Here is a 21,082-nt window from a genome sequence, read left to right on the forward strand (position 1 = left end):
GACACGGGAGCTAGCTGGAGCGGTGGCGGAAGTGGGCTGGAGCTGACGGAGGCTGGGAATAATCCAGCGCGCTAGTCAGAGGCAGCCGCAGCTGCCTCGTTGGAGGTCTGTGACGTGGGGCGGTTTCCACCGCCGCCGCACTCAAGCCCCTCTTGTCGCTGCCTCCTTCTCCTCCGCCACCACCCGCGTTAGCTCCTACCCGCCGCCGCTTCAGCTCCCGCCGGCCGCCCGCACTTCGGCCCCCACCCTGCCGCCGCTCCAGCCGTGTTCCCTGTGGACGGTGGAAGGGGAGAGAAAGAGAGAAGGGAGAAAGAGGGGGAGGAAGAAGAAAGAGAGAGGATGACATGTCAGTGGGCCCTACTTTTTTTTATGATAAATGGGTCCAACATATATGTTTTTAATTAAATGCCACCTAAGCGCCACATCAAGACCAGACTAGATCAACACCGCCACGTAAGCACCACGTCAGGGAAACCACCATCCAAAACCGTTAAGGAAGTCAAATTGCACCGGTTTCAATAGTTTGGGAAGTCGTTCTATCCGGTTTTGCGGTTGAGGGTCACGGATTAGATTCAAGTTACTTTTAAGGGAGTCAAAGTGGACTTATTCCTTTCAGACTTGTGTGGCCTAATTAGGTGGGCCAGGATAGCACGATTCAGCTTTCTGCTGATTGTAAATTTTAGATGTTTCGGCTGTTCTGTCCCATAAAAAAAATATCGGGACTACCTATACATTTGTCGACAAATTTTTCTCTAAAAATTTGACAGATGTAATTATAGTACAATCGTAGTGTAATTACACTGTAACTTATATGTAATTACACTGTAATTTGCATATAACTACAGTGTAACTTATATGTAAGTTTCACATAATTTTGAATCGTTAGATCTATTACAAGATTTGTTTTGGTGAGGAAGAAAACAAATTATAGCACACACATATGTGAAAGAATTTGTTCCCACAACCTCCATTTTACCGAAATAACATGTTACGGAGAGATTTTTGAAAGTTACATACAAGTTACACTATAGTTACAGTGTAATTACATACAAGTTACAGTGTAATTACACTACGATTGTACTGTAATTACATCTGTCAAATTTTTGGGGAAAAATTTGTCGACAAATATATAGCAAAATCGAAAAATATGGGGCATTTGCAAATTTATCACCGATTTTTTCAATATTGCAAGGATGCCACTTAAATGACAGTTCTAGTAGTATTTTTGTAATTTTTTAGTGGCAGTTTTGTAATAACGATTTAAAGTAGTTGTAAATATACAATTGCCCCAAAAAAAAATATAGGATGTAACATATCATACGTATTACTATATTCTTTTTAAATGGGATAGACAGAGTACCTGGTAACCGGGAAAAAGAACAAAACAACCCAAATTAATTTCTAGGTAAATTATTTATCTGTGATAGCTTTTAAAAGTTAAGACTTAAGACTGGAAAATAGATTACGATTAAATAAAAACCTAGAATCAACTCTAATATTAAGTTTTAATATTTAATTATGTTGTTGTGGCTTAAGCCAACAAGTAGAGAGAGGCTTAGCTCCTATGTAAATTCTATAAATCTACAATTAATTTTCTGAAAATTGCTCAGGCCTTGAAAATATTTTTTTCGTGAAATCTCCTATCTCGGTCAAAATTCCAAAAGCAACGCCTCATGAAGGGATCGTTTATTCGTTTGTATAAAACAGGACTAAGTATAACATCGCTGTATTATTAACTGATATGTCATTACGATTTCCAAGTTTGTTGGCACCCAAATAATCCTTTTCGTCTAAAAGCCAGGAGTTCGTATGACTAATGCCTTCCATTTCCGTTTACCTTCTTTGCTTCTTCCATTTTATAGGGTGACGTGACATGATTTATCCTTGATTTGCATGTCTGATAGTAATATTAGAATGATCTTTGTTTTTATGTGTGACGAAACGCCATCTTGCCGCCCTCCTCCGCCTTTTGTCCTCCTCTCAGTAACACGTACCCTTTTGTTGTCTTGTGTTCTGGACGCTGGCATGGATAGGAAGAAGTTCGAATCCAATTCGAACTACCGCTTTCGTCGACGTTAAAGTGGCAATTTCTTATGCACACGAAACGCTTTTGAGTATTCGAAAAACGCCATCTGATGATGATCTACGACGCTTATTACAACCACGCAGCTTTCACAAAAGCGAAAGGCAACTCAGTGACTCAATTGGGATGCAGTGCAGATGAAAAAAAAAGTAAGCTTTGGTCGGCACAGATGTCCTCAGCCTGAATAGGTGGTTGTACCTGACGAATATATGTATTGCCCCTCTTGGCATTTTCTTTCTCTGTGTTTTATATATTGCCTCGTTCTTCTTCTCCAAAAGTCTAACCTTTTATCGCCATCAGAAAAAGGGAGAAAAAGAGATGGTGAGCTCTACGTTCTTGTGGATGTGGTGCCTATGCTGCAAACGTTTATACTGCTGTGTAGAAGTAGTAGTAGTAGTGATGTTGCCTTGCTTTCACTGATCCTGCCGTTGAATAAAAAGAAGCATCGGTTGCATCAATCTGCCTTTCGCCTTCCTCTTTTCATCTTGACACAAACGTATCGGTTAAAAGCAGAAAAGTCGTATGCAAGGGTACAGAAGCATGAAACCAACGCATCTTTTAATCTGACAGCATATGCTACACAAGCTGCAAGATTTGACAATACGAGCAAAGGGTTTAGCTGCAGCAGTCCAGAACCAAATCATTTGTTTGTAAACAAGAAGTTTGACTAACTACATTCTCTACAAGAGAAGATAATGAAGAGAAATCGAGATGATAAACCAGCTGCTTGCGTTTATCTTTTCCTGTTTTAATTTCCATCAGGATTGCTAGCAATTGCGTACGGCCATCTTATCGTCTGCCCCGGCCTGATTCGTGCGACGACCTCGAAGGAGTTTTAGTTAGCGCAGACGCAAGCAGATGGAATTGTTTACATGGTGTAGTGGTTGAAATGACGAAGCCGATGATTTCATCCAACCATCTGATAATCTATCAGATCCTTTGGTCGCCAAATCCTTTTCTGTACGGCACGTCTCGCACAACGCCACTGTTTCTCGAAACCTGAAGTTCTGTTGTTTTTTTTTTCCTTTTCAGAAACACGGCGTATTAAGGCTTAAATAGGCCTGTCCTTGTTTATCATTATGCCATGATGTTCAGATCACTGACAGAAACGCGCCACCAAAACCTCGCCCCGGGCCGCGACATTAAAAACTGCCGTCTCATTTGATCCAAATCTAATCTGGCCCCTCACCTGAGTGAGTGACTGACATCTCCGGTCACTGAACGCAGCGCACGCGCGCGGCACGCCTGCTCGCCGGCCGGAAGCTTCCTGGCCGCGCGCGCCCGTGTGCTCTCCCGCTGAGCTAACGGCGATGGCGCCGCGCGCGCCGTGAGGGCGCCGTGTCGTGACGACTTGCCCCCTCGCTGTCTCCGGCTGAACTGAACTGAACAACCGACGTCGTACTTCTCCCGTCGAAAAAAATTCTATTAAAAATTGATTAAATAACCATACCATTTTAAATTTTAAGTTTAAAATAATAAGTATTTAAATAATCGTACCATAATTCACATGTTTTACTAGTAGTATTTTCTCCCATCCACCCCATTCAAACACTCCTCACACTACACTACCGAGTTCTTAAAAAAAAAAAAAACTACACTGCCGGAGTACTCACCCGCGCATCGACTGGCTGCAAAGGTTCAGAGGCAAGAATACCGGAACAGAGCGCGTGTCGCCTCGCCGGAGACTGAAAAAGTGGGAGGCTTTTTTACTTTTTACTGCTCCCAAAGCCAATTTTTCCTCAGCTATGCTAGTCCCAGTAATTTTTGTCGATCTCACCGTGTGTGTATTCTCTAGTCAAAACGTGTACCCGCATGTTACGGCCGTATAGTGAGCTAGGCCGGCTCGTTTTTTCTGCGCTCTTGAGTGCAGTGTTCAGAATTCAGACTTCAAGGGTCAGCAAAAAGAAAATATGCGCACATTGTACTGCTATCTCTTATAGACAAGTCACAAGCCATATGTACGAGTCGACTGTACAATGCTGTTTGGTGGATTCCCCTACGATCAGAAAAAAAAATGGATTTCTTTTTTTCGCATATGAAAAATGTTTGGTGGATGGAGTAGTGGCATAGTGGCGACGTATTGTGTGCTTCTCTTTGTCACAACTTTAAGCGTACGTTTAGATTCTGATTTCCAAGTCGCTGTAGGCACTTTTCTGGGGCCTGTGCGTATATAACTATAGTACTGGACATGCTATGCAGTGTTTTAGCTATACTTCTCTAGATATATACAATGCTGAAAGCAACTGCCACTCACTACTTTGCGCCCAAAGTGCCGTCGAGTGTCACACAGCGTGCCTACTGAAAATACTCAAAATAGGATCATGATGGAACAATCAATTGCACAAGGGATTGCCGTTTGATTAGGTGATCAGCTGATCTTCTACGCAGGCTAAAATGTAGAGACCGTTATATTAGGAGTATGCAACATGCCTTTACGATCAACACAATGAACTCAAGCAAAAACAGAATAAAGTGTACTTGGATGCTAACCACCAGCACCACTGTTGAAATACTCGAGCATACAATTAATTGACCCTCATGAAACGCAGTTAAAAGCGTCCTCAACGGTCGGCTAAAATTCATCACGGTCCTTTAGGGTTTTCAATGGTCGTGAATTTTCTAATAATTGGTTGTAACTCTTTAAATAAAGGTTGAAATGTTTTATTACATTAAAGAAAAGATTTTCTAATCACCTGATCATTTGCTATCGGATAATCTTCCTATTGAAGTGTCATACTCTGCTCATGACATCATACTGTTATCAAGTCCATCCAGCTGTTAAAAAGACATCGTCATTAACAACTGCAATCCAAGTACGTACTCCTAAGTTCTAAAAAAAAAGTACGTACTCCTACTACTATCGGTAGCAACAAGGTCAGACCTGAGTTTCATGGTTGTCCATACAAGTTCTACTACTACTTAGTCCTTAACTAAACCATTTTAAAATTCCAACTTGTTCTTATAGTTAAATCATTATATAAGTCCTCCTTGGTGTCCCCTAAAGAATTACTCGTACATGAAAGTTTCACTTAGTGTCTGTCCTGTTTTGAAGAGAAAAAACTTTTTTTTAAGAACAAAGAGAAAAAACTTTGCAAATTGCAATACTTCAACTCCCCTCCGGCGATGCGTTCCGGTGGCATCTGTTCAACGGTGCACGTTGCACGCACACATCCCCCCCACCCACCCATCCACCCCATCCATCCGTCCGTCCGTCGCACCAGGCCCACCGCTTTTGGTGGCGTGAGCGCCGGGGCAAGCCAAGCCAAGGCAGGGCCAAGTACGCGCTGCCACCTGACGTGTCGTGGAGTGACGGAACGCCGTTAGAGAGTCCCCCGACGGAACGGAAAAGGCGCGGTCAACTCGACCCACCCCCACCACCGCACCGCACCGCACCGCACCGCACCGCGGATAAACAAAAGCGGCCCGAGCCTGTAGCCTCCTCCCCCACACCCGCCTTCCCTTTCCTCTCTTCTCCTCTACTCCTCGCCTTCTTCTTCTTCTTCTTCCTCTTGCTGTTCTTCGCTCGCGCCCGCCCACCACTGCAACTCCTCGTCTCCCCCTCCGCCGCGTTGCCGGGTGGAGTTGCCTTGCCCGAGAGGAGCGGGCACTTCGGGTGTGTGAGAGTGAGAGCTCTGTGCAGCGGACAGGTTTGAGGCGGCGGCGGCGGGGCTCCCACTCGGCCGAATGTGAGTGCTCCTGTCTGGCTTACCTGATTTGGGCTTGGTTTGTTTGCGGTTCTGGGGCTTATGGTTGTTCGGTGAGTAGCTGCCTCGGTGGAGGAGGGCTGGGTTTTCGGGACCTTCTTGGCTGGCCGGATCGGTACATCGTAGGGGTGCGATTTGGTAGATATGGTGTTGTTCAGGAGAAATTTCGAGAGGAAATGTGAACTTGCGGGTTTTCTTTTTCTCCTTCCTTCACTGTCTCTGTCACAGTTCTTGTTTTTCTTTGCCGGTCGCATTGCAGTAGTTGACGAAGGGAAGCGTATTTAGTTAGGCCTGTATCTAAGCGTAGACCATATCAAATTTATCAACTTGTCTATAAAAAAATTGGAGATAAATAATGGATCTTTATTATATTCCTAGTCTAGGGTATGGGTTGTCATGTAAACCGCAAGATTTCCACCTCGAAATGCAACAGCAATCTACAGGCGATTTTAATATGTGTAATAATGTTCTGTTGCTCAGTCCTCTTCCATGGAAAGTTCTTTATTATAGTTGCAGAAGGATGTGTCATGTGGTTGGCAAACCGTGTTAATTTCAGTGGTGGGATAGCAATTTCCTCAATTTGAAAAGAATCATAGTTTTCTTGTGCCCAAAGTGATGCTTGGTGTGTATATACGTAGGAGGAAAGTATGTGCTGGTGATGGACTTGATTATTCCCCTTTAACTGCTGGCTAGGATAGGTGTACTTGGTTGTTGGTTGTTACAAGGTCTAGGTTGATTTAGCGGTATATCATTCTAAGCATGTGCCAGTCAAATTCATCTAGTACATACTTCACATGTTATCTAATCAAGAATCTTTTGTTTTTTGCAGGGACTGCTAGTAGCGGTTGCTTCTATGTGTACAGTATCTAACCTTCTAACCATTTTCAAAGGAGGTGTGGTAAACTCTTGCTCATTTTTCTACCAAAGTTTAGATAAATGTATTGTTAACCACTCTTTCCTATTTGCAATTGGCAGGTCATATTTTGTAGGGCATCGTATGCCTTATTATCTGGCATTGGCTGGTTTAGATGTCGTTTCGTAGCATAGTTCGTGATGTCCGGGATGGTTTTGGAAGCTTGTCAAGAAGGAGCTTTGAGGTGACCCTTGCAAGTCTTTATGGACTTACTGGGCATCACAAAGGGAAGACTCAGAGCTCATTGGATGAGCTCGATGACTCACCTGCTATAATCCCAGAGAGCCGCTGGGCAAGTCTTCCGCCCGAACTCCTCCGTGAGGTCATACGGAGACTGGAGGCTGATGAGAGTACATGGCCATCCCGAAGGAATGTCGTCTGCTTTGCAGCTGTTTGTAGGACATGGAGGGAAATGTGTAAAGAGATTGTGTTGAGCCCAGAGTTTTGTGGGAAACTTACCTTTCCGGTCTCTATAAAGCAGGTAAATAAGAAAGATTAGTTCTCACCCTTCAGTTTTATAAATTTTAAATCAAAGTTGTTGAGTGAGGTTCTAAGTATGAGCAGTGGCTATCTTTTTTCATGCTTGAGCTTGATAGATTATTGTTTGTGTTTTTTCAGCCTGGTCCTCGAGATGGTATGATTCAATGTTATATAAAGAGGAATAGATCAAAATCCACCTACCATCTCTATCTGTGCCTTAGCAACGGTATGTTACTCTCCCGCACTTTGCATCCCTTATTAGCTTTATCTTTCTTTCCTTTTGTGCATATGCCTAAGGACGGGAAAGTTGTTCATTCTTAAAGAACTTCCAATGTTTGAATGATTGAGTCATTGTTCCACATTTCCCGCAAAACAAAGGCCTTGCAACCATGAGATTTATTTTTCTTATGAAATGACCAAGTGCCCGCATTATCTGACTTCAGTTAATCAAATTTGCTGAATCATTCTCTTTGTGCAGTTGTTACTGCGGAAGGTGGGAAATTCGTCTTAGCCGCTAAAAGACACCGTAAAACAACTTGCACAGAGTACACTATTTCAATGGTTTCTGGCAACATCTCAAGATCGAGCAGAACTAATATTGGAAAATTGAGGTAATTATCATGTTCATTGAAGATGGTTATTTTCCATTTTGCTTGTTTCATAATATATAAACCCTAGCACTGTCATTTCCAGGTCAAATTTCCTTGGCACAAAATTTATAATTTATGACACACAGCCCCCTTACAATGGGGCTGTAGTCCCTCACGTCGGAAGGACCAGCAAGAGATTTAACTCAACGAAAGTTTCTCCGAAGGTTCCTTCTGTTACTTATAACATAGCTCAGGTGAGCTATGAACTAAATGTCCTTGGCACAAGAGGTCCTAGACGGATGCGTTGCATGATGCACTCCATACCTGCCTCCTCGGTGGAGCCTGGTGGCATAGTCCCTGGCCAGCCTGAGCAAATTGTACCTCGAGCTCTGGAGGACTCATTTCGCAGCACCACCTCCTTCTCTCAATCATTCCGGAGCACCACCTCCTTCTCTAAGTCCATCATGGACCCATCCATGGATTTCAGTAGTGCTCGCTTCTCTGACATCAATGGTTCTATAATGGGTGGTGATGACAATGGTGAAATCAAGGAGAGGCCCTTAGTGCTCCGTAACAAGCCCCCGAGATGGCATGAGCAGCTACAGTGCTGGTGCCTGAACTTCCGTGGCCGTGTCACCATTGCCTCAGTGAAGAATTTCCAGCTGGTTGCTGCACCAAGCCCTCCTCCTGCTGGTGCTCCAACTCCTTCGCAACCTGGTCCAGCCGACCCCGAAAAGGTTATTCTGCAGTTTGGAAAAGTTGCAAGGGATATGTTCACAATGGACTACCGCTATCCTCTCTCTGCCTTCCAGGCTTTCGCTATTTGTTTGAGCAGTTTCGACACGAAACTGGCATGTGAATAATTGTTGGAAGAAGGAAAAACTGAAGAAGGGCAAGAAAAGAGTTCAGATGTCTGGGGATAGGTTACTAGTTGATGTTTGCATTTTTTTTCTTGTTTTCTCGGTTGTAATTGTGCTTGTTGTAGCCTTGAACTAGACGTATATGCAGGAAAGCATGTTTTTATGTGCCCTCATGCATGATAGAGGTAAGGAGCCACATATCATCCACTGATCCATACTCCATACTGTGATGATGTATCTGCTGTGCCATTGCCAACACAACTGTGAAAGGTTCCCTCCATTCTTCTGTTATCCAGCATATATATTCCGTTGGCTACACTGTCCAGGCATTCTTGCTCGAGTCCTGTAAGTTTTGTCTCTATCAATCTCTCTCTCACCTCAAGATTCATCAAGATCACCAGTCCTTGTCTCATCTGGAGAATGTTTTTAGTGGCCACAGCGACGCCCATGATATACATACAAGTGTACACATAATCATTACCTGGTACTAGCACAAGTGGCGCCCAATATGCGCCCCTTCAATGGCGCATTAGATGTAGACAGACACACAGTAGTTGTGTGCACAGCGGGAGGAGCATCACCTCACATGTGGCTGTCCTGCCTTTTGATGAGTAAAAAAGCGTCGCCGTTAGGTTCGTGTTCTTTCGCCATGTCTTTGCAGCAGCAGTACACTACACTACACTACTACAGGCACAGCTAGTAGAGGAAAGAAAGTGGTAACAAAGGAAAGAACAAAGCGAAAGGTGGAGAGAGTGTACCTGGACCCACGCACGAGTGTGACCCGGGTGAGAAGAGAAGAATATGTATCACCTTGCCTCCGAGCTGGACTGCACCATGCGACCCACGAGAGAATATGACCGAATTTTTTGTTTTTGTGGCCGGCTAGCTAGGCTAGCTACGGTTTTGCCACCGCCCCGTCGTGGTGCTGTGATCCACGCGTGAGAGAGATCGCGAGACAGCGCCGTGGGCGTCGCACGCTTGGGATCATTCACCGATGGCGAGAGGAGGGGAAACGAAACATGGGCCCTGTTTAGTTCTAAAGATTTTTTTAAACTTTTAATTTTTTATCACATCAAATCTTTTATACACACAACTTTTCTATTACATCGTACTAGTTTCAACCAAACTTCTAAACTTCAGTGTAAATACAGTCATGGGTGATGGTCCAAGGAGAACGGGGTGCTTGGCTCCTGCACCTGCAAAGGCGACAGCGTGAGCGGGTGTCCCGCTCGTTTCGCATCATGGCTGGCTTGGGTGTGTGGTATTGGTGGGGCGAGTGGTCGCCAAGTTGGCGATGGGCGTCGTTCGTTTCCTCGCCATGACGACATCTCTCATCAGTCATCACAGCCGCCCGGGAGGATCGTTCCACTCGTTTGGTCGACCAGCGATCAGCGCATGCATGAATTGGGTCCGTGTAATAAACTTAACGGAAACCTTTGACTTGGGCACTAATCAGGCGTTAGTTCATTTATTTGCGTTGATCAGCATATGTGGCGGGGGAGTAAAAATTCCTGATTTCGCCGTCGCCGTCGTCGAGTGACGATTGAGGTGGACAGTGGAGTAGGATATGCCGTGTGGCTTCAGATAAGGATTGAGATCGATCGAGATCTTTCGATAGTGGTGGCCGGTGCTGGGTCTCAGATCGGAAAGGGCTATTTATTCAGCGTAGCATCCATTAAAAAAAATCTAAATCTAAGTCTAACTAGAAATCTAAATACATAATATGTGTCCAAATTTATAGCCAGAATTAGTTTTTTTTTAAGACGGGGTAGGAGTAGTATAGGAATGTAGCGCTTTTGATCGTCCTCTCTCTCCACTACAGGGACATGCACGGCTGTTGCGTTGCCTGTTGGGATCGGCTGGCGACTACTACTCCATCAAGAATAAGGAATCTAAACATATATTTTTTTAAAAAAAATAACTTGTTTATAATAGGCCCTCGATATCAATGACTTTGGCATCAAGGATATGTTTGTAACTTTTTTATTTTGTGTAGTTATCAAATTTGTAATTCTTCTATGTTGTGTAACAAGGCTACACAAAAAATTGTGATTTTCTCAAAAATCAATTGTCAATCTTGTATGCTTGTAAGGTTATTTTGGAAAAAAAATTAAAAAAAAAAAGACTTGACCCGATGACATATTGTATAAATATTGATAAATTCAATGGTATATATAATAAAAAGGGATAATGTCAATGAGATGGGCAAGTGCTGCTATACAGGGTAGCACGTAGTGTAGGAATGTAGCAATGCCCTGTTTCTGTCCACTATAGAGACACGCCAGTTGCGTTGCCCTGTTGGGATCGTCTGGCGACTCGTACAAACTACACGCAGAATGGCAAACGGATTGTCGTGCACCATACAGCCTCTACTGCTCTTTCAGCCAGGCTTCTGCCTTTGAGACGGTTCTGTGTTCATGTTTTTTTTTAGAACATCTGTGTTCATGCCTTAAGTTAATTGCACTTATACCACTACGTTTTCTATAAGGAAAAAAGCTACATGCACAAAAGGTTTGTTACTACTAATTGGTTTCATTCTTTCATGTCGCACACTTCTTCAGAATTTGCCATTATGCACAATCCTTCTTCACAAATACCAAATTGTAGTTTTTCAAAAATAAATAACAAATTGTCCATCCGTTTTCCCTACCCTATCTCACCCTCCACCATGGGTAAAGGTAACCACGATGTTTATTTATCAACTTAATAGTAAGATGAATCCCAGTATCAGCCAATAATAGTTAGAGAAAATTCCCTATCTAGCATCAAAAAAAAATTGCTCTTCCCTCTATAGCACCCAACTTTCAGAAGTTCCCTATCTATGCACCATCAAAATTTTTGTTCCCTATCTAACACTTCCGTTAATCCCGTTAGCCTCCACCATCAAAACAAGCATGGACCCACCCTCAGGAATTTTTTTCGTCGCTCTTTCTCTAGGACAGAGCGCGACCACGACCTGCTTTCCCCAACCCGCGCGCTCTTCTCAGCAAAACCCTACATCGCCGCCGCCCCCATGGATGGCGACCCCCCGGGCGGCGAGGATAGCCCACCGACGGCCAGCGCCGGCGGCACGGGAGGCCATCCCTAGGCCTGCTCGGCCAGCTAATCCCAGGATGTGAATTTGGATGCTCTCTAAAATTTATTTGGTTCATTATTGTGTTGCAAATATGCTGTTGTTGTAGACATGCTGTCAAATTTCTGTAAAAATTTTAGTTGTAGAAAGGGTAAAAAAACTGTGAACAAAATGAAAAAAAGATGTACAGACATCTGGACACTAAATGAAAAAAAATAAAGAACAAAAAAAACTGTGAACAGATAAAGGGAAAAAATGTATAAAATACAGAAGGGCAAAACCGTCTTTCCTCATGCTACTTAACACCGTCACCCTCAAAACTAACGGAAGTGTTAAATAGGGAACAATAGGGAACTTTTGAAGTTTGGGTGCTATAGAGGGAAGAGCAATTTTTTTTATGCTAGATAGAAAATTTTCTCTAATAGTTACTAGCAGACATCACAATATTTAAAACCTAAATTGGTAAGTAAAGCGGGGTTCACATTAAATGTTATCCGAGGAGATTGTTATACATACAAAAGCAAAAAAAAAAGTATTTTAATAACTTATTGCTAGTAGTAAGCATACTATCCGGCTGTAACAACTATCACACTGTATTTTACCAGGTAGTACTCCAGCAGTAAGAAGCTACTAGCATTGATGGTTTAGCTCCAAACTCTAAACTCCAACTCCAGTTAGAGCTGGCTCCTATAGGAGTTGAAGTGGAATAGAAAGTGTTTGCCTTGCTGGTTAGCTCCACTCCACCACGTCCCTTGTTGGTATTTTGTTAAACACCTGATAGGTGTCGCTGCTGCTGCTCAGCCCACGCACTGCCGATGCCGCCGCCCACCCCGCCGGCGCCGGTCTGTTCGTGAGCTGACCACCACCCGTGCGCTGCTCGTGGATCGTAGCCGCCGCTCCCGCTCAGCCCATGCGCCACCCGCCACCGCGGCTACCACCGCACGTGCGTCGACCCCGCGCCACTGCCACCCGTGCACCTACCCCCACCGTTGCTTGTGGCCCTCGCCGCCACGCCACCCGCCTGCCGCTACCGCCGCTGGTGTCTACCGAGGAAGACGTAGGAGGAGAGAGAACGGGAGGAGATGGGGTAGGAAGGGGTATTTGAGTGGCATTTTAGTGTAAATACACTAAAAAATTAAAGGGTAGTGGGTTTTTTGGGTGGAGTGAAGCTGTGGAGCAGCAAAAACTCAGCTCCACCCTCGTAATACAATTTTGTGGAGCAGCTCTACCAACTCCGCTCCCAAAATCAGAGGATCTAGACTATTTGACACAACTCCAGCTCCAGGTAAGTTGGAGCTAGATCTGTGACAAACGGGACCTTATTACCGACTTTTTCTCCATATCGTGCACGTGAGGAAAAAGCAGGTAATGGGCCAAGACGCGTTCGCCGGCTGAACGCACACCCTGGGCCGTACATGGGCCGCTTGTCAACTTCCGAGGCGAGCGTACGGCCGAGCAACAGAGACCACCCAAACGAGAGTTCGGCCCGCCCCCCGACCCAACGAAACCCCTAGGCGACGGCGGGAGTTCGACGGCGGCGGCGGCGTCGGCGGCGGCGGAGGAGGCTGCGACCGGATTAGCCGGTCGGTGACGCTCCATGATTTGGCGCTACCGTGTGGAGCGGAGACAATGATAGCGCGGGCGTTTGGCCTTGTGGGCAAAGCATGGAAGCGAACACCGGCCTCGACGCCGCCGCGCCGCCGCTCCGACTTACCGGCGCTGCTTCGTCGCCTCCACAGCAGGTCGGCACAACCGGAAATATTCCGCGAAGAACGGCCCCAGCTACAAAATAATAGCGGGTAAGATCTCCGTGCCTGTTTCATCTAGGAGTGGGATCGATTTTCGGTGTGGTTGGAGTAGATAAACTCACTCATGCTCGGAAAAGAATGTTAAATCTCATGAGTTGTTATGATGAAATTGGGGAAGGAAAAAAAATACATCTTTCTCACCGCAACCTGATTATTTTGCTACTACAGAGGAGCTCCGCCAAGGCTGGACTTAATCTCAGAACAAAACTGGAGCAAGCAGTGCTATAATGTCAACACTGTGACTTCAGCCGATTCTGCCGTCGACTCTATTAGGTAACCTTGCTCTTCTGAACTTCAATCTTGACCCAAGCTTTGTAATGTTACGATTGTTTACATCCAGGGATACTGTTGAGGGGAGTTTTGATCAGAGGTTCGCAACACTAAAGAGCATTGGGGAGGACCGTGTCAAAGACAGCGAGCTTGAGTTACTGCTAAAGAAGAAATCTGCCCCCGTTTGCTATGTTTGGTGTGATCCCACCCCCTTTATGCGCATATCCCAGGTATATGAACGAATATATTTTTCGTGGTAGCATTTTTAAATTCTGCATACTGAAACTGGTAATTTCTATGAATGAATTATCCACATCAACTGTATTGTAGTCCTCCTAAGGAAGAACGAGGATAGTCTGATGAAGATAATACACTTTTAGTCTGTAATGGATTTCAAAAAATTAAAATTTTGATGAATCATGAATGAATATGTTTTAGACTGGTTTTATCTTTCAGAGAGCAATCATCAATGCCTTACAACCCCTCACAACAGTAACGACTTGAAGTTTGGACTTTGGAGATGGAAAAAGAAAAACTAAATGTACAATCATTTGGGTTGCAATGCAATTTAAAAGAACTAAAGAACTTTGCTTTTTTACATCACTTGGATACAGGGAGTAAAGTTGAACTAGCATGTTTCATTGAAAAAATGTGATGGCTTAGGATTATCTGAACGATTCTAGAACATTCTTAAGTCTTCCTATATTAGTGAAATATTCGGAAAGATTATAGGGTGGAGTGGCCTGACAATACCGTAGGGTGAAGATGCTACATGCCTGTTATTAACGACGTTCTTGCATCTAGCACTCTACTTGATAGTCTTTTTCTAACGACATTCAGGCAGGGGCTCTTAAGAAGATGACTTGCTTCCACACCTTTGTTCGCAATCTCTAATTTCCTCCAACAGTATAAGCTCTTCCTCTTCTTTTTTTTGATTGGGGGTGGGGGGTGGGGTTGTTAATTTGGCACTTGTATAACTATGTAATGGTATTGGGTTAAGGATCCCTCTTGGTTTGGCTTCATGCAGTCATGCTACTCCACTGAATTGTATATCTTTTCTCGAACACTATTTGGAAAATTTGGACCTGTATGTACGATTTGATTTACCTAATAAATCCACTTTCTAGTGAAATCTTTCCTGCTCAGGGTGTCAATTTTTTTCTTAATGATTTCCCAAGCTCTTTTTGCCAATGCACTGCTGAAGCCATCAGCACTAGATTCTCTACTACTCACCCCGTCCCAAAATATAAGCATGTTTAGTATAGTGTCAAGTCAAACAATTTTAATTTTGACTATTAATAGTAAAAAATTTAAAAAGATCAATCATGTAAAATTGATGTTACTAGATTTATCATTAAGCAAACTATCATTTAAAACATCTTATTTTTATATAGATATTGTTGGTCAAAGTAGCATCTCGAAGACAAGTCCAAAAATGCTTATATTTTGGGAAGGAGGGAGTATCTTTTGGCATACACTGTTATATCATCAATCTCATGCAAACAAAAGGTGTTCAAATACAGCTAGGAGGGATTTCCCTGGACCATAAATATCGGTTGGATCGAAGTGTAATTTAGTGAACTGTGAATATACCGTTGTTTCCTTTATCCTGATGATAATAAGCTTTCAGGGTGGATGGTTCTTGTGCTGATGTTGTAGGTCAATGGGCTGTGGAAAATATTAACTTTTGTTTGAGTGGTACTCAGTCAATTCATTTGCTATTTTAAATTACCCATTTAACCATTTTTATTTTGAGATGATGCCATCATGCCAATTATACTGACAAATTGCTCAAGTTTGTAATGCGATGTTCACTCTGAGTTTTGCACTGATCTATTCTCATGCTGCAGGGGATCATAACGACTCTTTCTGTTAATAAGATGGTTAAATCTGGTTGCAAAGTTAAAATCCTAATGGCAGACTGGATTGCCCAGATGAACCGTAATATTGGTGGCAATCTAAGTGAAATGCGGACTATTGGCTTGTACAATATTGAGATGTGGAAAGCAGCTGGTATGGCCCTTGATAGGGTAGAGATAGTGTGGTTGTCAGATCAAATAAGTCGGCTTGCTGATGAATATTGGCCACTTGCCATAGATGTTGCAAGAAAAACCACTGTGAGTATAATAAAAAGGTATATTCTTTTTTGGATCATTTGTAAAAATGTGTACTGTTACTTGTCAACCTTTAAATTTGGTCGTCAAATCAAATGAAGGAACATTTGAATGTACAAGTCGTTTCATTTCTGTTTACCCACAGGTGTTGTGGGAGAGATCTAATTGAAGAATTCACTGCTGCTGATATATTTTACCTTTCTTTTCAGTGTGCTACCATATTATTTCAGAAGGTTATTTTTTTCCCTCTTTAGAAATATATCAACCTTATGCAATTTCAAAGTAACATGCCACAGATATGAGTTTATTTACTAGCAAAATCTTGATTTACCATGGTGCATGCATACCACCTTCATACAATGTAGCGTTGCCCCTGAACCTTAGGATGTTTGTTTGTCACCATCTCTGTTTGTCACCAAGTGTAGTTATATTGATATGGAGTCATAGACTAGTCCAACCTTGCTTGCTTCCCATTGATTTTGGACCTCATAGATTCTTGTGCGCGAGGCATATTTGATCTATATTTTCTATGGCATAGCATAGCTTTGTGTTGGTTCTTGTTTAGATGATGCACGTGTTCAGTTTCACTAAACTGTTACTGTGCAGGTCTGTATAATAAATTCTGCAACCACCATATCCAGTAAATTAGTAGTCTCAATATGCTTCTATATTTTTCCTGACACGTATAGTTTTTATATCGAACTTTTTAAAAGCATTATTCATGTACATCTATGAATTCATGTACATTTTGTATTCAGGTTGACATATGGCTCTTGGGCATGGATCAACATGAGGCCAATTTGTTAGCTAGAGAATACTGCAAGCGTGTAAAAAGGCGGAACAAGCCAGTTGCAGTGTCACACAGTATCTTTAGATGTTCTATCTAGTTGATATTCCAATCTGTTTTATTGTGGATGAGTGGTCTAATTTGGTATTTGGTCCTTATATAATGGTAATTTATGTCGAACACATACATGCTGACACACATGCACGGGTATACCAAAGCATACTCAGACACACATCCTTAACATAAAGTTCAGAAAAGCTTCCTAATTTATTACAATATCCTGAAGAAGAACATAGGAGGAACCCATTCCTAGCCATCTTCATGGATGATTCTACGGTTCGTATTGTGTTATTAGTATGTTCAGCTTTGTTAATATTCTATTGGTTGCATTGTTTTATAATTTTATTTCAAATATTTAATACAAGAGCTAGTGAAAGGTTCTTGCAACTCTTGCTCACTATTTATAGGCCAACATAACTATAGTGTAAGGTAGCCCATCTTGGTTCAGGAAGATGGGCAAAAATAGTTGACTTTCCATGCCTATGGGCTATGCAAGAGTAATGGTACAATTTGCATGGTTCAGTTAGATGCAAATATATATTGAATAGAATAGTAAAAAAAAAAGTGATTTTTTATTAATTCTATTATGGATACCTCATAATATCTATTCAGAAGAAGCAACTTCTCTTATGTATTTTAAAAAAGGAACTAGTGTCATTAACCAGTTTGATTTGGCCTTTTTGTTGTTGGAGCCTGTATGTGAGATTAATTATCTTGCCTGGTCAAAAAATATAATTATCTTGTATGTTGTTTAACATTTTGTCAACCAATTTAACCATAGAGGTACAGACATTAGCTGCTTTATATTGTTTACTGGCTGATGTTTGTCTCAGGGAATCATTGGTTTTTGTGATTGATAGTTTTACAAATGAGTCTGTTCAATATACGTTTAGTGTATTGCAGGTTGATATCAGTAGAAAAATAAAACATGCTTTCTGCCCTCCAAAATTAGCAGAAGGCAATCCATGTTTGGAGTACATAAAATATATCATCTTACCATGGTATGGAAAGTTTGAGGTGGTTCGGGAGAAAGAGGATGGTGGTAACAAGTAAGATTCTCTCCAAGTCACTTCTCCATGTTTCCTGACAAATGCTTATAATCATGTAATTGACCAGTAGAATGCATTCATCCAGTTCATGACAACTCGACAATTAGTCAGGCATTAAACAAGTCACAACTAAATGAATTCATTCACAAAAGATCCATGTGCTAGTACCAGTGTCAGGAGATGATACTATCATTGCATTTCATTGTGATGACTATATATTGACTATAAATATACAGGACGTTCCTGAGCATGGAGGAGCTTACTGCTGATTATGTAAGTGGGGTTCTGCATCCTGGTGACATGAAGCTGGCTTCGCAAATTCATTAATCAAAATATTGCAGGTAACCTTTTTCTCTCTTGCCTGGCAGTCATCTTTCTTTTGCCTGGGTGCTGCCATTTTGAGATTTCTCTGCATTTGCTATGATTGACAATTTTGAGATCAATAAATTGTCTCACCTGGAAGATGCCCAATACAGGGTTTATTACAAATTCTACTGCTAAGATCTATATGCTTCACATAGGAAGGCCTAAGATGAACAACTGGCTCCACATGCTGTTTTTTTATTTTTTCGAAAGAATTAACTCCAAAATCTAGGTTCAATTGTGGACTGAAATTCCGCTAGGAATTGCATATCGAAAGGAGCAAGAAGATGCATGCATTAGCAATGAAGCCCTCACCAAACAAAATAGAAAAAAGAAAATAGTACTATTTGTTTTCACTTCTCAAGAATGTGGCTCACTATTCCAACGGATCACCACATGCAGTAATTCTTTTCCTGACAGTAACCCCTGTTCTTGATAAGTTGCTCTAACATGAAAGAAATAATATATTATGAAACAGTGTACATATTTGCACAGCAGCATGCCCTGTTTCACAGTGTTGTCCTTTCTCTCATGAGGTGTCATTTTAATATATTTTTCTATTGAGTAAAGTAAGAGTGTAGTTATTACAATATTCCCAATGATGTATCCTACTTTGATGATGTAAAAGAATTTAAATAATTATAGCATGCATGCAGTCATACACGGGCATTTCTCATTAACTCTTTCTTAGACTTATTACTGGGATTTTGCACATGGCAGTTAAGGAGAAACAATATAAAACGGATGGAATAGTTTATTTGAGTGTGCTTGATTTCTTTCGGCCATTGTTCTTACTGAAAACAATATTTTATTCTGAAATGGTTTTACCTTATGTGTTTGGTTTGAAGCCGGTCTATGATCACTTCAAAAGCAATGCTGAAGCCAAAAAAGCACTGGAAGGCATTGAGGTATACTTTCTACCAGCTTTATTATTTTGCAATTCATAGAGAGTTGGAACGCTGTTTCATATAGTTATGTTGTTAAGAAACATCTCATTTGAACTCTTAGCCTACTGCCTACAGATTATTTTGTGGATGATTTAGGGGTTTATCTTGTGGATGATTATCTTCATCATTTGCATAATATGAGTTGGGCTGGGTTCTGTTACTGTAGGATATATAGGATTGTGATTGTTAGCAATGAAAATGTAGTGAAACACCCTGCACATTACTGGAAGATAGAAAGAGGAAACTCGATATTATGCCATGTATAACATTTTTATAAGTGAACCTATATTATATAGAGCTGACTGACATTTTGCTTTCTAGAACTGATTTGAAGAGAGTTGGTTCTAAAAAGATGCAATCCTTGGTAGGAAAGTAGAACAAATTATTACTTTAGATGCAAATGATGAAGCAAAAAAAAAAAGAGTAACATTAGCTTTCGACCTGTTTAGAATAGTGATGGTCTCTGGATATCGAGTGAAAACAGTAGTATAATAAATAAAAGGAGACAGAAAATTAACGGCACCGTGGACATAATATATGACAACTGATTTTGAAGCTAATTATTTGCCTCGAGTAATACTAACCTACTCTACATATTCAAGCACCTGCAATTTGGTCCTCCCAAATTGATCTGCAGGACGAAAGCTATCTATGATTATTATCACCATCAGACTTCTTAGGAAGAGTAAACACCAACAGATTACTACCCTTTATACAATCGTTGTCCCTCAATCTCTCTATAATTCTTAATTGCGTGAAGTTCATAGGAACAGCAAAATGATACCTTATCTGATGACCAACATAGATGCTACATTCCGTTAAGCTCACGAGTACTGTACATGACTGGTTGACATGTCTATACAATCTTTCAATTCTTTCCACCTTTACCATTCTTAATCAGATAAAAGGCAATGGAATAAATATGAAATTATATTGCGAGAGAAAAACTTTTCGTCCACGACTGATATGCAATAATCCTTCTATGTCCCATTCTGTAAATTTACCATTCTTTTTCCCCAACTGAAAATCTGCAAAGCAATAACAGGAGGTAGCACAGGAAAGGCATAGGTTTTATCTCTACTCTGCCTGAGCTATCTTCACAAAAGTCACTATTTTGCATGTGTTGTTGATCTAATGATCTGTTAGAAGTTCCCAGCAGTATTCTTTTCCCTGGTGTTTATATGAAAACAAACAGTCGTGTCTTTAAAGAAGTAAACGCTACGTAGTAGTATATTATAGTTGTATCAATCATGTAACCCTCCTGTCATTTCTTATTCATTTTCTTTGGGCAGAAATACTACAAGATCTAAGGATCTGATGATCAGATGCCCAGACTTGGATCGCGGAATTTTTTGGCAGGAATACAGAATACTACAGGGTGGTTTGATGATCAGATGTCCATATTTCGGTCGCAGAGAAATCCTAGACCTAAAGATCATTGGTCACCTTGAGCCATGTACTAACACTTCCAGAATCTCTCTTTTTTTAAAAGAAAAAATCTGGGGTGCCAGTTTGCAACATCTAATAATTTATAAGAGCTTCAAAACTAATGTCATTGTTCCAACGCTGTGCCATGTAATATTGCATTTGAATCAGAAAATTGTGTTCTTGCTGTCTTGCAAGTTCAAAGTTGCGGCAGCCGACAGGATGGTTTCGTGAAAGCATGTGCACTAGGGACATTCTGTTCGGCGAAAGTTTGGGACTACTGGAAAATCGGCCGTTTTACTTTACAAATGCGTAGCCGCAAGAAAGCGTACGAGTCATCGCCTTACATCTCTGGTCGCACCAAAACCCGGCAAACCAGAAAGGGGCAAGTGTGGTGTAACCCAACTTTGTTCCACACTAGATCAGCAACCGGCGCTCCAGGCTCTGGCTTCGATTCGTGAACAGCAACATATGAAAGAACGTGTTTCTTCCAAGCACTACAAAGCTTTCTGGTTTAAAGAACCTCCTGCAAAAATCGCATTGCAGATAACACATA

At 41.8% G+C, this 21,082-nt stretch overlaps 2 protein-coding genes across 5 annotated transcripts; both read left to right on the forward strand.

The window, feature by feature from the left end:
* The first annotated feature begins 5,515 nt into the window (after window positions 1-5,515).
* On the forward strand, window positions 5,516-8,837 carry LOC127774616 (tubby-like F-box protein 3). Its single transcript, XM_052300898.1, has 6 exons — window positions 5,516-5,769; window positions 6,617-6,680; window positions 6,763-7,181; window positions 7,319-7,406; window positions 7,659-7,791; window positions 7,874-8,837. Exons 3-6 carry the CDS (start codon window positions 6,816-6,818, stop codon window positions 8,631-8,633), a joined length of 1,347 nt encoding a protein of 448 aa, XP_052156858.1. The 5' UTR covers window positions 5,516-5,769; window positions 6,617-6,680; window positions 6,763-6,815; the 3' UTR covers window positions 8,634-8,837.
* A 4,340-nt stretch (window positions 8,838-13,177) lies between these two features.
* Window positions 13,178-21,051, forward strand: LOC127760681 (tyrosine--tRNA ligase 1, cytoplasmic-like). Of its 4 annotated transcripts, XM_052284976.1 has the most exons (11): window positions 13,178-13,502; window positions 13,680-13,784; window positions 13,852-14,011; window positions 15,632-15,915; window positions 16,041-16,128; window positions 16,654-16,759; window positions 16,936-17,018; window positions 17,646-17,791; window positions 18,028-18,132; window positions 19,003-19,062; window positions 20,394-21,051. In XM_052284976.1, exons 1-9 carry the CDS (start codon window positions 13,333-13,335, stop codon window positions 18,116-18,118), a joined length of 1,233 nt encoding a protein of 410 aa, XP_052140936.1. In that variant the 5' UTR covers window positions 13,178-13,332; the 3' UTR covers window positions 18,119-18,132; window positions 19,003-19,062; window positions 20,394-21,051. The 4 variants fall into 4 exon arrangements, with proteins under 4 accessions (XP_052140936.1, XP_052140937.1, XP_052140938.1 ...); XM_052284977.1 differs by lacking the exon at window positions 16,041-16,128 and having other exon boundaries at window positions 15,632-15,898; XM_052284978.1 differs by lacking the exons at window positions 19,003-19,062; window positions 20,394-21,051 and having other exon boundaries at window positions 17,698-17,791.
* The last annotated feature ends 31 nt before the right edge of the window (window positions 21,052-21,082 follow it).

The sequence above is a fragment of the Oryza glaberrima genome, chromosome 1 (assembly GCF_000147395.1).
Source record: "Oryza glaberrima chromosome 1, OglaRS2, whole genome shotgun sequence".
In the NCBI taxonomy this organism is placed as follows: Eukaryota; Viridiplantae; Streptophyta; class Magnoliopsida; order Poales; family Poaceae; genus Oryza; species Oryza glaberrima.

What these genes read in the sequence shown, in the direction of transcription:
- LOC127774616 (XM_052300898.1), top strand. Translation starts at nt 6,816, where the DNA reads ATGTCGTTTCGTAGCATAGTTCGTGATGTCCGGGATGGTTTTGGAAGC. An exon ending in CTATCTGTGCCTTAGCAACG is followed by an intron (nt 7,407 to 7,658) that starts GTATGTTACTCT and finishes CTCTTTGTGCAG; the next exon opens with TTGTTACTGCGGAAGGTGGG. An exon ending in ACTAATATTGGAAAATTGAG is followed by an intron (nt 7,792 to 7,873) that starts GTAATTATCATG and finishes TGTCATTTCCAG; the next exon opens with GTCAAATTTCCTTGGCACAA.
- LOC127760681 (XM_052284976.1), top strand. Translation starts at nt 13,333, where the DNA reads ATGATAGCGCGGGCGTTTGGCCTTGTGGGCAAAGCATGGAAGCGAACA. An exon ending in TCTTCATGGATGATTCTACG is followed by an intron (nt 17,019 to 17,645) that starts GTTCGTATTGTG and finishes AGTGTATTGCAG; the next exon opens with GTTGATATCAGTAGAAAAAT. An exon ending in AAAGAGGATGGTGGTAACAA is followed by an intron (nt 17,792 to 18,027) that starts GTAAGATTCTCT and finishes ATAAATATACAG; the next exon opens with GACGTTCCTGAGCATGGAGG.